General features: G+C 34.5%; 1 protein-coding gene across 5 annotated transcripts in view; it reads right to left on the bottom strand.

The window, feature by feature from the left end:
* The window catches only part of DPY19L1 (dpy-19 like C-mannosyltransferase 1), an 84,436-nt gene that overhangs the window by 23,794 nt on the left and 45,337 nt on the right, over positions 1-15,305 (bottom strand). For 4 of the 5 annotated variants that reach the window (XR_010381623.1, XR_010381621.1, XM_064487449.1 and 1 more), the window contains exons 11-14: positions 7,896-7,982; positions 5,724-5,783; positions 5,078-5,158; positions 381-482 (exon numbers count right to left, since the gene is read on the bottom strand). Coding sequence is in view for 2 of the 5 variants with exons in the window: in XM_064487449.1 (XP_064343519.1) it covers positions 381-482; positions 5,078-5,158; positions 5,724-5,783; positions 7,896-7,982 (330 nt within the window). In the remaining 3 variants the exon portion in view is untranslated. The remainder of the gene's footprint in view (positions 1-380; positions 483-5,077; positions 5,159-5,723; positions 5,784-7,895; positions 7,983-15,305) is intronic. The other variant, XR_010381622.1, reaches the window with a different exon arrangement.

Here is a 15,305-nt window from a genome sequence, read left to right as displayed (position 1 = left end):
GTCCTCAATGATATTTCAAAGCAATGAGATCATTCAAACAAACAACCACACAATGAGTGGAAATGTAACAGCTTGAGAGCTTCACTGCACTAATGCTATCCCTGAAAAGAGGCAACTTGAAATGCCTCTGTGTTTACTCATCCAAGAAATTATTGCTAGACTGAGTGCATGTTTCTAAATTATCAAAATGAGAAAAGACCATACATTTCAGGAAGTTGCACTATGTAAATAGGAAAATCTTCCCCTAAGCTGCCAGATTTTCCTTTTCTTTCAAACTGAGATAAGAGCACAGAGGCAAGGACCTGAAGTGACAGGAGCACCCTTTATGAAAAATGAATGGGCCAAAACCTAAGGAAAGAAAAGGAGAAATCACATCTTACCTCCTTTTCCATAAAGTCAAACTCTGCTGCGCAGGTATACAATAAAGTATCAAAATCCTTGTAACTGAAGAATTTTGATGTTAATAGGTTGCCGATATGAGCCTAGTAAGGAATAAAGGGAGGTACCATTAGATTATGCCGTATATTGTAAAAATGCATTTTTATCTTAACAGTACGTAAAAAATGTTTCCACTACATGACAGAGCTCGCTGTTCCCACACCAGCTTGCTTCTTCCTATTAAAGAAGCAGTGATGGACCCTTCAGTTTCACAGTCTCTTTTCTTTTGCTGACAAGTGATAGCTCCAACCACACTCTGCTTTCCATGCTCCATCATCAGCTTTCCAAAGGCTTTATCCTTGAGTTTTGTCTGCTCAAGGTGCTAAACCTGGTGAAATCACTACACAGCATCGGGCGGGCTTAGTAATGTACACTGCCGTCTGTCAATCACAAAAGGACAACGTACGACCGAGTAAAGAAAAGTAAACGTTAACTCAGTTTTTCTGAACAGGGGAATGAAAAGACTTTGAGAGAAGTAGAAAATGGGCAGGCCTTGCAGCAAAACATGCCTTTCGGCAGACAATCGGCGTCTGTGTAATTCTTCACGTGTTACCAAGTGCTCTCACTTACATCACCTCTCTACTTCCCACAGGAAGCCACCCCAGGAAGCTGGAATTATTTTCATTTCACATATAAGTAAACACTTGCCAAACTTTGAATGCACTGTTGTTTAAAAGAGCAAGCACCATAGGAAAGGGGGACTCTGTATCTAAAGCAAATCAGGGCTAAATAATACCTACACGAAGCAGGGGCCTGGGGGTGAGGAGGAACTAAGGCGTGGTGGGGTGTGCTGAAGAATCTCAAGCCTCTGCCTCATGGAGAAGAGATGTGTACTGGTAAGTTTAAGAAATCAATAGGGAGAGTAGGCCTAAAATAGCATTAGCAAACTACCCATCCATTGAAAAGGAGAAGAAACCTAAAAAGAAAGTGAAATGGTTGGAAAATCTCAAATAAAATGAAAGAAGTCCTAATATAATGATAACTACCATAAATATAAGAGGTTTTTTTGTATAATTAAATATAGTTAAATGAAATTGACAGATACTAAAATTGGACTTAAGGGGAAAAAATTCAACATTACATTGTCTGTAAAAGACATACTTAAAACAAAAGTATGCAGAAAGGTTGAAAACAGAAAAAGAGAACAAAGTATACCAGATAAATGGAAGAAATCTAGGCAAGCAATTGTAATGTCTCATAAAACTGAATTCAAACAAAAATACATGAAAAAAGACAATAAATGACATTATATGCTGGCAAAACAAACAGCAAGCGAGGTTATACATGTCAGGAACATATCTGCAGTTAACAGTATAGATTCAAAGTGCACAGAAGAACAACTAAAAAAATTGTAGGAAGAAAAAGATAAGCTGACAGTGTTCATTGTGTTAGAGTTCCCTCTAAAATAGAAAAAGCAGATAGTGTTAGCATAAAATCTGAATAATATTATTAATAAGCTCACAGAGAATACAAACTTCATAAAGAGAGACTATATCTTATCCTCAAACACAAGTGAAATATTTTTAATGTTCACATCCCATGCCACAAAACATTTCAAAGAACTGATATAATACAGATTACTTTTTTCTAATCCGAAGTGCAGGAAAATTAGAAAATAACTAGGAATGGCTTTAAAAATCCTTTCAGCTAGAAACTAACATAAAGCTTAATAATCTTTAGGTGAAAAGAAAATCACAAAATAGTTAATTTGTAAGACATACAAAAAAGTACGACTTGCAGAGAAATTTATAGATTTAAATACATTTATCAGAAAATAAGAAAGGCTGAAAACAAAAGAGCCAAGCATGTTCCCTCAAGCATCAGAAAAAGCTACAGAACGAACCCAAAGAAATGAGAAGAAAAGAAATGAAGATGACAGAATTTAATGACAAAGAGAAATACAACAAAACTGGAGAGGACTTTTAAAAAGTGGTACTTTGAAAATATTAATGCAATAAATAGAAAGTAGAAAAACAGCAAAATAAATAAATAAATAAAATAAATAAATAAATAAATAAATAAATAAATAAATAAAAGCAGCTCTTTATAGATTAATATAACATTCATTCCAAATCCAAATAAGGAAAATTAAATAAAAGAGCCTAAGATGATTTCATATACATGCAAAAATTTCAGTAAGAATTTTTCGCTAACTGAATCCTACGCTTTTTTTAAAAAACATGATCCATTTGATAACATACATGAAATGGGTGCATTTCCTCTAAAGACATAAAGGACCAATAACTTTCTAAAGAAAGTGGATTTGTAGTAGGAAAATCCTCCTAGGAACAAAACTCCAGGCCCCGAGGGCTCTGCTGTCAAATTCTACCAAACATTTAAGAAAAGTAGTATCAATTCTACACAAATTCTTATTGAACACAGGAGACTAAACACTTCCCAATAATTTTAGGAAGATAGCATTACCTTGAAACTAAAATCAGATAAAAACATTACAAGAAAATGAAACAGACTAATACCTCTTACGAGTATCAGAAAAAATTCTAAAAAATATTAGCCATCAAATTCATCAATATACAGATAGACAAATACATTGTAAGCAATGAGGTTATCTGAGAAATACAAGGCTGGATCAATACTCAAAAATCAGTGAATATGGGGACTTCCAGATATGGCAGAAGAAGAAGTTAGTAAATCTCCTCCCCCAATAACAACTACGAAATTGGACAAAACTGTCAAAAACCATACTAGGCTCTAGAAACTGAACAAAAGGAAAACAAATTGAGAAACATTCATTCATAAAAAGACTGATGAACTCTGGATGGAAACAGTGGGAGTCTGTGGCATTCTTCCTCAGGCTGCTCCCAGCCAAAATGAGCACCACCACCGCTTCTCCCACCTCGGTCAGCCCAATAGTTCTACCAGGGTGGGGCTGGCCATGAAAAGCAGAACCTTTGCTACTGGAAGGAGCTGACTTGTTTGGAGACAGAGAGCAAAAAATCTATGCACTGTCAGTAAAAGTAGCGAACCCAGTGGGAAAGGAAAGGCGAAAGGTCACAACTTGGCCAGCTTAGGGTTACAGTACTGGTTTGGTGAACAGCAGACTGGCAGACTGGCTACAAATTTTACAGAGATTCTAGAAATGAGACAACCTATAAGATTAAGTTCTCACATTACTGGTGGACTGGAAAGATGTCCACATACGCTGGTGGATGCCAGAGAGCCCAAGCTCTCTACACATCCATGACTGACTAGGAGGTGGTATGTACATTCATGGAAGACCCAAGAAGGTGGGAGTGACAGATGGAAAAAGATGGGACAAACTTGATGTTCAGATCAGAATTAACACAGTATGTCCGAAGGCCATCCTTTAAAAAACCTGCTTGCAAGGCTGACCCTTGGCTGATCCTTGGCTGACATCAGGGAACTTGGATTTCAGAAGGCTCCCACCACCCTAAATGATAAGAGTGGTTTTATGCTGAACACCTACATTCCTTCTGGGAGTCTGGAACTTTGATACATACTAAGTAGAGGGTGTGTATGTTACCAGCCCCCGGTAAAAACCTTGGGGTACTAACCACTAAACTTCCCTGATAGACAATTCTACTGCCAGGCACATAACAGGTACATGTTAAATGAATGAATGAATACATTTTAGACTACACTTTTAAACTTTCAAAAAATCTTTCCACAGGTTGTAGACCACTCCTCACTCCTTTAATAGTCCAGTTATTTTCAACCTTTTTTAAACAAAAAATTCCTTTGTTCATATGAAAGCTTATATAAATGTCCAATATGTAAGAGATTAAAGCCAGACTACCTTGGGTGAAAGAGGTATCAGCAGGGAGACTGGGAAGGAGATGGGCCCCACTGAAGAGACCTTCAAGTCCCAGGACTTCACAGAACTCAGTTTCAAAACCACAGCTTTAATATATTACAGGAGTAAGAATGATAGCCAGTTAAACTACAGGAAAAAATATGTGGTTGGTTTACTTCACTCTTTCTGTGTTGGTGTGTTGCTCTCTTTTTAATTTAATCAATGTGCCCACCAAAACCTCCAAACAAAATAGGCAAAGCAAGTGATAGATAGGAAGAATCCTTAACATTATAAAGCAGAAATCTCCTCATTTTATTTTCTTCCCTACCCAATTACCAAAAAGGGCAAAACAAACAGCAATACAAATGTCTCTTAATAAGACTAACTTGGATAAAATTACCTATAAAATTGGCTATAAATAAACTTTTCACAAGCATTGGCAGAAGACTGGAAGAAAATGAATCTACAATATGATCTATTGTTTAAAAGGCTCTGAAGGTGGTGTTCTTTTTTTTTTTTTCTGTTACAAAAGGAGATTATAAAGAAATCAGAGAAAAATAACTGTAAGGCCTTAAAATTTGAGTGTAAATCTCTAGAGCTTTTTCACCTTAGAATTTTTAAATCTTTGTGATATAGAAAGACCAATAAAATAAGAGAATTGTGTCAGGAAATTAATTCTGGAGAAGAGAGACTATATATACAGTCACATTTACTTTCTATTAGAGTAAATAAATAAAATAACAGGTGAATAGACTTCACCTTAGAATTTAGTTTAAATAATGGTACTTTAATAACTCAAGTAATTCATTCTTAGCCTGTTTTGAATATTTCAAGTCTTTCAAGTTTAAGCAAAAATACACTTACATCATCTGCAATGCCAAAGATCTTAGACGTCAAATACTTGAGTATGACAGTTCCAAATAACCAAAAACATCCTTGGATAACCTACAAAAGAATAATACAGCAAAACAAAACTAAACTGATGCATCATATAGCCACTGCATAGACATAGCCTAGAAAGAAAAAATAAATAAATGCTATAATCACATGTGAAGTAATTATCTCCATACCCAAGAGAAAACGCTAAAAAAAAAAAAAAATGCACCTTAAATTAAAATAAAGAATGTTACTCCAAAATCAAGGGCTGTAACTGAAAAGAAAAATATACACATATAATCTTATTATAAAAATTAATATAATTTATAGGAGATTTATACAGCAATTGCAGTTAAATTCTTCTACTAACATTTTCTTACACATGCACTGCTCCTCAGAAAAAACATGAGTGAAAAAGTACATAAAACTGGAATTCTTTAACTACCTGTCCAAAATTAATCTTAGCTTGCTTCATGAAAAGGGCAATTTGGCACATTAAAATTGAGCCCTAATATGTTATAAAACGGTTATATCCTCTGCATTATATAGGTCATTTCCTTGAAAGTAAAACATAAATCCAATGATGTATTTTAGAGAAGGAAAAATGTAGACATTCAAATAGATTGATTCTTACCCATAAACTAAGTTCAGATACATTTATTTTCAGAAAGTGTGGTTTCACTGCCAGTAAACCCTGCATGGAGAAAATAACACAGCATACAGTTAATACGTATAAATACAAATTCAAGCACCAAAAAATACTTCTAAATAATAAGACTTTCAAGAATCTAAAATTCAGCACACTGTCAGTGTTCCACATAGCATCACCACAGCTCACTGATTTCAAGAAATAACCCTACTTTATCCTAAGTATTTTAGGTCATATTAGTCACTTTGTAAAGCTGAAAATAGAATCGCCATATGTAAATTTCTATGACTGATTTCTATGACTGGTTCTGATTTACTTAAGAACCAAAAAGTATATAATTTCAGAATTTTAGACAGGTCATAAGATTTTCCATAAGCTAAATATTACTAACTCCTTGAATAAACTACAAACGAGCTTTTAATGGATCAACTAAATACTTCTCTATCAAATCTTGTAAGTCCAGGCACATTATAGACTCCCAAAGTACAGCACCTATGAAGATCTAAATCTACTTCAAGCTTGGCAAAAATATGGTTAGAGATGAAAACGTAAATACACGAACCCAAATTAAATCTTTTTGGATGTTTCTGAGAACACAAAATGTGTTACAGTTAAGGTTTCAAAGTGGTAACTAGAAATAAAAACAGGCAAATGTGTGCTTATAGTTAAATATGCAAAAACATGCTATATTTTGTAACTGTTGCCATCATTTATTTTTATACATCAGAATATATGAAATATGTGTAACGCTTAGCCCATACCTAAGACACACCTTGGTGTCAAGAATCTAGGAGGAAACCTGACACACTGTAGGTGCTCAACTGAACTGAAGAAAAATTTCTTGCAAAATATACTTAGATTAGGTTTTACTGATATGCAGTCTTTCCATTCAATGGTTTATCTGCAAACAAGTACCAAGAGTCACGTACTTCAGCTTGAGTAATAGCAGGATTTCCCCATGTACATACATAAATACAGAATTGAGTACATTGCCACATTTCCTAATTACAAAAAGAATTCATGACTGCAAGTTATGCCTAATATTAAAGCACAGCAACTCAGTTAATGATTTTTTGGTCATTGTTGGAAACACAGCATCACCACATGCTAATAGCTAATTTCTGTGCCTAAGTATACTGAAGTCACATAGCTTGAAATAAGTGGCAGTCTAGATTAGGAAGAGGCAAATATAGGGGAAATGGGATCTTAAATATATATTATTTATAAAATAGAACAAAGAAATAGGAGATTCCAAATTTGTTAGTGGATTCCAGAAATCAAGAAAGACAAAATGATTTGAGTTACTTAAATAATTATTTAAGAAACAGAATACATTTCAATTAAGACAGTGCAATATGCTTTTGTCTATTAAGAAATTAGCCTAATACCAAAGCACATGCACGTTACATACAAGGAATAGCTTCTTTTCTCTTAGATTTGTGAAACACTGTAATGGTAAAACCCACTGACAAAAAAAGCTGTAACCACCCCTGGAAGTCCTTAAATTTAGAAAGACTTATATTTAGAAAGTCATCTCGCTAAAAGTGGCAGAAGGAGTTAGATGACGCTTCACCTTTTGCTCTAATTCTTTAAGACAGTCTCCCTCTAATCTAAATCTGTTCTTGGTAGTGATCTAGTAAAATATAACTGAATCATCATCTGACTTAAACTATCTGAATAATTAATACAAATAGACATGAGGGGAAAAACTAAAAAAGCAAGGTCTCAAGCCTCTTATCACTGTGGAGCTAGGAGGAGAGATGCTGTGAGACGCCAGAGAAGGGGGAGGAGGCCAGAGAGTGGAGAGGAATAGGATAAAAACAGAAAAGAGAGGAGGAAAAAGAAAGAAAGAGGAAAGCCTAGAAACCATTCTAAAATGAACCCTGGGACCAAAAGTTAGGCGACAGAAAAGATGAAGAAAGAGAAAGGACAGATTGGGACTACAAAGGAAAGAGCTATGTTTTCCAATGTTAACTTTTGTTGTGCTTCTTTCCTGTTTTGGAAGTGAGAACTTAAATACACTATCACATATAGATGAATTCAGTAAGACACTTGAAATAGTTCTTGTAGAAAACCCCACATGAATCTCAAGCCAGTGATAAAGAAACTGATAAACCATTAGTTTCAAAAACAGCTGTGTACTTAAGGAACACTTACCCAAATAATTACCAAAGAGGAAGCATAATAAGAAGTTAATAACATTGAGTTTCCAAACATCAAAACAAAACAAAGTGCAAGAGAAATCTGGAAAAATCCAAGAAAAATATAATTAATACACAGAAAACAGTTTACAATGTGTCAATTTCTGGTTTACAGCATAATGCTTCAGTCATACATGAATGGAGTATACTTCAATAGAATACATATATACTAAAAAAAAAAGAAAAAAATACAGAAACAAAAAAATACTGATTTTTATTCTGAAAATTGCACATGCCCATGATAAAATTCAAACAGTTCAAAAGGGAATACACAAGGAAAACAGCCCATATTCTATGCCACACTTCAAACCACAGAGATCAACATCACCAATTCCTGTGCAGCCTTAGAGACACTCACATGTACAGATTCTAGTCTACATTTTTTTAAAACCACAAATGGAAACTTGGCCCAGAAGCTATGCTATTGCTTGTTTTTACTCTTAGTTTCAAAGAGCTTTCTGTATCAGTCCAAATCAATCTAATTCATTCCATTGAGTAACTGAAAAAAGTACTTGAATCTAGGGATGTACTATAATTTATTTAACCAGTCCTCTGACTACTGAACATGTAAGTATTTTCCAGTTTTATTTTGTTTTTTGTTTTGTTGGTGGTTTGTTCTTCCTATTACAAACACTGCTGTGAAAAACATCCTTACATATATCTCTTATGTACATATCAATGTACTTATGGGATAAATTACTAGAACGGAATTAATGGATCAAGGATATACACATTTTAAAATTTGAGAAAACACTGATAAATTGCCATACAAAATATTGTACTAATTTACTGTGAACCAATAGGGCATGAGAGTTCCTCCTGATACACACTCCTGCCAACAGTGTGTAGTATTCTCTTAAGTATTTGCCAATCTAATACCAAAAAAATTTTGCCTCATTGTTTCCCTTTTCCATTCTTTTAATAGTGGATGAAACACAGCGTCTAGTCTTCTATTTGTGGTTTATACCGTTTTGTGTGTGTTTATGAATTCCCTATTTCTAGTGTCCATTTTTCTATTGTGTTCTTGTGTTTTCCTTAAGCACTCTCTTCATATATTATAGAACACAGCTCCTTATCAAGCAAACATATTATATTTTTCCCAGTTTATTTTTATCTTTCTTTGTGGTATTTCTCTATATAGTTGTTTTCTAAATTTTTATGTTAGATTTAACACTCATTTTCTTTCAGTCTTCATGATTTAACTCCATTATTATGAAAATCTTTAAAAATAATCCGTTTCCTTCCAGAAGTTTTATTTTTGAGCCACATAAATTTCCATGTGAATTTTATAATCAGCTTACTTCAAAAATTGACATTTTTATCATAATTGCTTTATTCCATAATGTACATTATGTTTTAGTTATATCTGTCCAATACTGAAGCTTTAGATATGAAAATACACGTTGTTTCCATTTCTTAGTCTTTACATACATTAGTAGAATGTAAAGGTTTCCTCATATAGATTCTGCATATCAAGTTTATTTCAACGTATATTATTTGTGTTGCTATTATCAGAAATCTCATATTTTCTGATTTTTTTATATTTAGAAAATGTGAAATACGCATAATAAAAACAAACTTTCATTGCTTTTAGTGATTAATAAGTTTATTAATTTGGATTTTTTAAGTATTCAAAATATCACTTGCAAACAATAAGACTTTTACATCTTCCTTTCCTATTTTTGAAACTCTTATTTTTTAGTCAACTGTATTAGTTAATATTTATGCAACAATATTAAGTAACAAGAGTGGCAGTAGGCATATTTGTCAACTTTCTGGCATTAATAGGAATAGTTTTACTGATTCATCACTTTGTGTGATACTAGCGTTTGGTTTTAAGTATATGTATGTATTTAAAATGTCAATGAAATATTCATCTACTTTCATGTAATTTAAGATCTTAAAAATCAGAAATAGATATTGACTTCTCAAATGCTGTTACAGCATCAAAGGAAATGATCATATTGTTGACCTTTTTTAATGTATGAATATGATAAATTATATTAATATAATTTTTAATGTTAAGCCATTCTTGCATTCTTGAAATGAGTTTAATGTCATATATTTTTCTGATATGCTAACTAAATGTTACCAATCTGGGTCCAATAGAAATTGGTAAGAGGCCAGATGAGAATTTCAGGCAAGGCTTTACTGGGGCTTGTGCTGCAGCACAAGGGAGCAAAAGCAAGAAAAAGGTAGCCTTGCCCACTCCCGGAGAGGAGCTGCTTGGGTCCTTAAATGGGGTGACAATGGGGGCAGATCGGGGGCTGGGCAGGAGGCCTAGCTTAGTTGGTCTGTCCACCCGTTGAATGTGCCATGTGCAGGGATCATGTGCAGTACCCAGCTTTTTGCTCCCAGAACCACAAAAACTTGTAGTTTGTTTTTTGCCTTTTTGTATCTTATTGCTCATAGTTGCCCCAACTGTTCATGTGTATAGTTATCTCAGTCACTTATAGTTTCTTTGTATCCTATTGCTCAAGGAGACATTTGTCCAGGTAGCACTCCAGGAGACCACCCCACATCCCAGCCTATCTCAAATGGGTAAGAAACCAAACTCTCAAAATTTTATGACAATAGCTTTTTCCCTTACGGGTCAAAATTTAAAACAAACTAAAACTTTCCTAATCAATTTTGGCAAAAATTATAAAGATACCATCTCTTCGAATAAACAGATTCATAACCAAGAATCATGCAAAGCATCACCTGGGTATTCAAGAGAAATATAAAGTAGGATTAAGAAAGGAGGCACTAACAGTCTGGAGAGATATTTGGGGTCCACTCCCAACTCTGGTCACTTCTCTGCTCAAGCCCTCCAAGGGCTTTGATTCTCACTCCAAAGAAAAGCCAAAGGCCTTTCAAAGACTTACATGACCCTATAGGGTCTGTTCACTAGCCTCTGGGAACCTTTCCCGTCTCACTCCAATCTCACCAAACCTCTCAGACCCCAGAACACACCAGAGCCCTTAGGCTCATTGCTTCTTTTGACCTAATGGATGCCCCTCATCTATCCCCATGTGACCTTCTCAGTGAGGTCTTCTTTTCCTACTCTTTTAAATTACAGCCTCCCTACCTACTCAGCAAATCCCACCTTCCTCACCTGCTTTATTCTCCTTAATAGTGCTTTCTTCCACTTAACATGCTAAGTTTTCTTGCATATTTGGTTTATTTCTGTGTACACCAGAATATATAAGCTCCACAAGCAAAGGGAATTTTAAAATTGTTTTTATCACTACTGTATCCTACGGACCTAGGACATGTTTGACAAACAACTGGTGCTCAAAAACATCAGTTAATTTAAATGTGAAGAATAAAATTTTTAAAGTATATTAATACTTTTACTCAGTATATTAATACTGAGAAAATTGAGAAGGTATAAAATGAAGGAGAGATGTTACAAATTATTTTTGTATCCATATATCTTTTTTGAGTATCTATATTTTAGCAGATTAAAAAAAAATAAGAAAACATTGTGAACAACTCCATGTCAGTGAACTTTTTAAAAATTTTGAGGATATGGGATAATTCCCAGCAACATAAAAGTACAAAAAAATGACAAGAAAAAAAGCCTAATTGTCCCATTATCATTAAATAACTTAGATTAGTAATTTGAAATTTGCCCACAAAGAGAACAACAGGTCTATATAGTTTAACAGGCAAGATCTGCCAAATTTTCGGGGAATATTCCTCCTAATCTTACACCAAATCTACCATAGACAGAAAAAGTAGAATCACAATTAATTCCACAGGGCTGGAATTCTGATACAAAATCAGGCAAGCGTAGCTGGAGGATTCTGGGGAAGGGCAAAGCAGAGAGCACTAGGAATCTGTCTTCCCACCTAGACAACAATTTGCAACACGAGGAATCTATCTGATGGAACTATTTTGGAACTCAGGAGTCTATCAAAACTTGCAACTTCCAGAAGAACCCCTGGATGGGAAATAATAGTCATTTTCAGTAAATTCCAGATCTTAGTTCACCAGTCGCTACCCATCCCTCATAAACGAGCCCTAATGCAAAGAGCCACTCACCAGTTTAAAAGCACAGGCAACAAAAGCAAAATCACAAGCGGGACTACATCAACCTGAAAAGTTTGTGCATAGCTAAACAAACAATCAACAGTATAATATGAAGAAACAACCTACAGAATGGGAGGAAATATTTGCAAACTATGTACCAGATAGAGTTAATATCCAAAACATATAAGGAACTCTTCTTACAAGTCAACAGCAAAAAAACCACAAATAATTTGATTTAAAAATGGGCATAAGACCTAAACAGATGTTTATTCAAGGAAGCTGTACAAATGGCCAATAGGTACCTGAAAAGGTGCTCGATGGCATTAGTCATTAGTAAATGCAAATCAAAACCACAATAAGACATCACCTCATATTTGTTAGAAAGATTATAAAAAAAGCTAAGAGGTAAGCATTGGTAAGAATGCAGAGAAAAGGGAACCCTTTTTCCCACTGTTGGTGGAAATATAAATTGATACATCACTATGGTAAACAGTATAGAAGTTCCTTAAGAAATTAAAAATAGAACTACCATATGATGCAGCAATCCCACCTCTGGGTATATATCTGAAGGAAACAAAAACAAGATCTTGAAGAGAGATCTGCACTCCCATGTTCATTGCAGCATTATTCACAATAGCCAAGATATGGAAACAAGCTAAGTTTCCATCAATGGGTGAATGGATATCGAAAATGTGATATATATACACAATGGAATAGTATTCAGCCAAAAAAGAGGAAGCCCCAGTCATTCACTTCAACGTGGATGGACTTTGAGAACATTATGCCAGCTGAAAAAATCCACTCAGGAAAAGACAAATAAAAGTGCATGATTCCACTTATATGAGGTATAAAGAGCAGTTAAAATAAAGACACAGAAAGCAAGCTGAGGGTCTCCAGGGCTGGGGAGGGGAAGGACAATAGGGAATTACTGTTTAATGAGTACAGAGTTACATTTTTGCAAGATAAAAAGAGCTGTGGAGATATGATGATTGCACCATATGAGTGTACTTAATACCACTGTACACTTAAAAAAATAAGATATAGTAAATTTTATGTGTATTTTACCATTTAAAAAAATGGAAAAAAGTCCTTTTTGGAGACAATTCCATATTTGTTTTCTTTTCTGTAACTACAGGGATTTAGGAGTTCATAAAGATATTCCACAGTAACTAGTTCTACAGTTAGCAAGTGACATCACAAAGCATCTATCTAGATTTTACTACAGACTAAACCTGTGTAATGTTAGTGCTTTTATAACTATAATTTTGAGTCAAAGTCTTTATCCTTAGTTGCCTATGTGACTGTGTGATCGACAGACTCTAAATGCTTAGCAAGTATTCGAATTTTCACTGCAATGTAAAAAAAAATCATATTAAACAGTTTGAGAAAAAAATAAGTCAAGAGTAAAAAGAGATAACTACTGTCCAATCTCATTCATGAACAGAGATTTAAAACCTTAACAATATAACAGCAAGTGAATCTAGCAATATATAAAAATTGTGTTTAGCCCAGAAAAGCAAGGTTTCTTAACGTAGAAAACCAATTAATGCAATTCATCACAGTAACATATTAAAGAGGGGAAAATACACAGGATCATCTAGGCAGATGCAGATTAGTGAAGCTGAGCCTTTATTAATTTCTTTGAAAAAGTGCTCAAAGCATAATGAGGAAGTTAAAAGGACAAAGAAGCCAGCAGGCAGCAGTTGGTCAAATCAGGAACAATCTAAGCATCAAAATAAATTATGAAAATTGCAGCGAATAAAACAGATGCCATTGTTTTCTTGGATGTAAGATAATAATTGGTGAAAGATTTAAATTCGAGTGACAAACAAAAAAAGTAAACACAAAGGGCCTATAAACATACCAAAAGATGTTCAAGTTTATTAAAAACCACAGAAAATGTAAATTAAGGCCATAAGATACCATTTTATACTCTCCAGACTGACAAAATAAAAAAGGATATAGAATAACAAGAACTGTTAATGTCATTGTTTGAAGTAGTCTAATCACTTGTGAAAAAACAATGCAATATTAAATTGTGAAGTTGAACATGTATATAATTTACCACCTAAAAATTCTACTACTAGGTAAATACCCCAGAGAAAATATGTATGCCCAGGAGGTATGTGTATGAATGTACAGCATTATTCATAAAAGGAAAAAAGAGGAAAAACCTAAATGTCTCAACAAGAAGATGGATAAATAAATTGTGCTTTATTTATACAATGGAAAACATAAAGCAACGAAAATATCAAACTCCAGAAACATACAAATTTCAGAAACCTGAGTGAAAACATAAGTCTCACAAAAGGATATCATTTTATAAACCTTAAAAACAATACTAATATTTAATAATTAAAGTATATTATTTAGGAATAAGTATATGGTAAAGTCATAAAGATAAGAGGTTAACTATAATTTAAAAAAGTCAGGATAAGGGTTAGTTATCTCCAAGAGAAGGGGGATGTGTTCAGGACACACAAGGGCTTCAAAGTAATGATGGTTCCACTTCTCATCTGTAGGGTAGGCTCTTGGCTGTCCATCTTATAACTCTGCTCATAACTTCCCTATATATTATAAATGTCCTTTTATATAAATCATTAGAGAATAAAAAAATATGGCTGTAGTATAAACCCTGACAGTTTTGTTTTCCTTTTTATAATGCAAATGCCTGACTCAGCTTTTATTGTGGAAGCATCCACTTCAAAGATGGCTAACTGTTCAATAAACATACTGCCAGCCACCTGGCTAGACAGAGTCAGGCCACGTGCTCCCACTGATGTGCCTTTGTGTTAGAGACCTTGGTCAATTTCAATAACTGACCATTTGGGCCAGTCTTTTCTCCTCCCGTGATTTAAATCCCCAGTCTTACGTTTTAGATTCACCAATAAAGAATGAGCCCTCAAAACCTTGGGCCCCCATCCTGGACCCCATAAAAGCAGAACCCTAGGTGCATGCTCACTCCCTACCCCTCCCATGGTCCACCCCCGACTCCTCCCCACCCCACCCGCAACCTAACTCTATGGCCCCAGGTGTGCTGTGTAATTTCCAGGTCCTATAAGTAGTAAACCTTTATTTTTTTTCAAAGTTTCCTGATAGTTACTGCCAAAGGGCATCTTGGAATCCTAATAAGAACCACAAGTGCCAGTTCAGCCATAACATCGGTTACTGATAGGCTGAGACAGCATAAAACAGCGGCATATTATAATTACATTAAAATGAAAGGAAACAGAAAACATCAAAAATTGTAAGAACTAATGACAGAAAAGACAAATGTTTTGAAAGAATCAATACTTATCAAAATCAACCACTCAGCCTTGGGACCTTTGCTCTAGTTTCATCAACCTGG

Source organism: Camelus dromedarius, chromosome 7 (genome assembly GCF_036321535.1).
Source record: "Camelus dromedarius isolate mCamDro1 chromosome 7, mCamDro1.pat, whole genome shotgun sequence".
NCBI classification, from domain to species: domain Eukaryota; kingdom Metazoa; phylum Chordata; class Mammalia; order Artiodactyla; family Camelidae; genus Camelus; species Camelus dromedarius.
The sequence above is the reverse complement of the archived record's forward strand: the minus strand, read 5'-3'. Positions and strand labels throughout refer to the sequence as shown.